Source organism: Sphaeroforma arctica (genome assembly GCF_001186125.1).
Source record: "Sphaeroforma arctica JP610 unplaced genomic scaffold supercont1.8924, whole genome shotgun sequence".
In the NCBI taxonomy this organism is placed as follows: domain Eukaryota; class Ichthyosporea; order Ichthyophonida; genus Sphaeroforma; species Sphaeroforma arctica.
Genome location: NW_014031634.1, coordinates 1 through 1,159, shown reverse-complemented (window position 1 = coordinate 1,159; position 1,159 = coordinate 1). Strand labels below are relative to the sequence as shown.

General features: G+C 42.0%; 1 protein-coding gene across 1 annotated transcript; it reads left to right on the top strand.

Annotated features, from left to right (window-relative positions):
* Window positions 1–494: 494 nt before the first annotated feature.
* SARC_16796 (hypothetical protein) lies at window positions 495–1,118 on the top strand (the record flags this gene model as incomplete). Its single annotated transcript, XM_014289097.1, has 1 exon — window positions 495–1,118. A coding segment is annotated over one exon (624 nt), but the record flags the coding sequence as incomplete, so codon positions are not given.
* Between the last annotated feature and the right edge of the window lie 41 nt (window positions 1,119–1,159).

Sequence of the window (1,159 nt, the reverse complement as noted above, 5' to 3'; positions counted from 1 at the left end):
TATGTATGTATGTATAAATATATTTATGTGTGTATATATATATATAATGGATACGGAATTTGTGTGTTGTGTAATTTCGTTGCACAGCATCACATTCATTTGTCGGCCATATACTCGTGGTGATTAACTATGATGTATTGAGATTTCTCTGATACAAATTACGAGAGTAACTTACTTAACTCACTCAAACTTCATACTATGCTGTATTGCCCCCTCGAAATAAGTGTTAAATATAGATTCAAAAGACAAGTCACTTGTATATACATATTTATATTTTGAACGCATCCTGTAACTGTACCCACTTATGTTGTATGTTTTTTATATGGTGTAGTTGAGGTGTAGCAAGAAAGCTCGTTTGTCGGTCGGATTCTCTGGCAAACAACGCTCTTCAATCAATTAGATATACTGTATCTGAAAGCATCACATAGACACCATGATCACACTCTTTTATGTCACAAGCTTATTACATCAATGTTTATAATATCAATACACAGGCTCCGTTCAGCAAACAGTCTGTGGGTCCGCACCATTAGATCGACATCTGCCACATTGAAGCCATACACTTGTGAGTGGCCCAACTGTGGTCAGACATGTGCCAGTCTCGCTAGTCTTAAGGTGCATATGCGCATGCACACAGGTGAACGTCCCTATGCGTGTGACTACCCTGGATGTGGCATGATGTTTACTCAAACTGGTAGTTTGAGAAGACACAAGCTTGTACACACAGGCGAACGTCCCTATGCGTGTGATTATCTTGGGTGTGGCATGAAGTTTACTCAAAGTGGTAGATTGAATGCACACAAACGCATCCACACGGGCGAACGTCCCTACGCTTGTGATTATCCTGGGTGTGGCAAGAAGTTCATGCAAAGGAGTGATATGGTAAACCACAAGCGCGTGCATACAGGCGAACGTCCCTATGCATGTGACTATCCTGGGTGTGGCATGAAGTTTACTCAAAGTGGTAATTTGAATGTACACAAACGCATCCACACGGGCGAACGTCCCTACGCTTGTGATTATCCTGGTTGTGGCAAGAAGTTCATTCAAAGGAGAGATATGGTAAACCACAAGCGCGTGCACACGGGCGAACGTCCCTATGCGTGTGACTATCCTGGGTGTGGCAAGAAGTTTACTGAAAATAGGTCATTTGAATGCA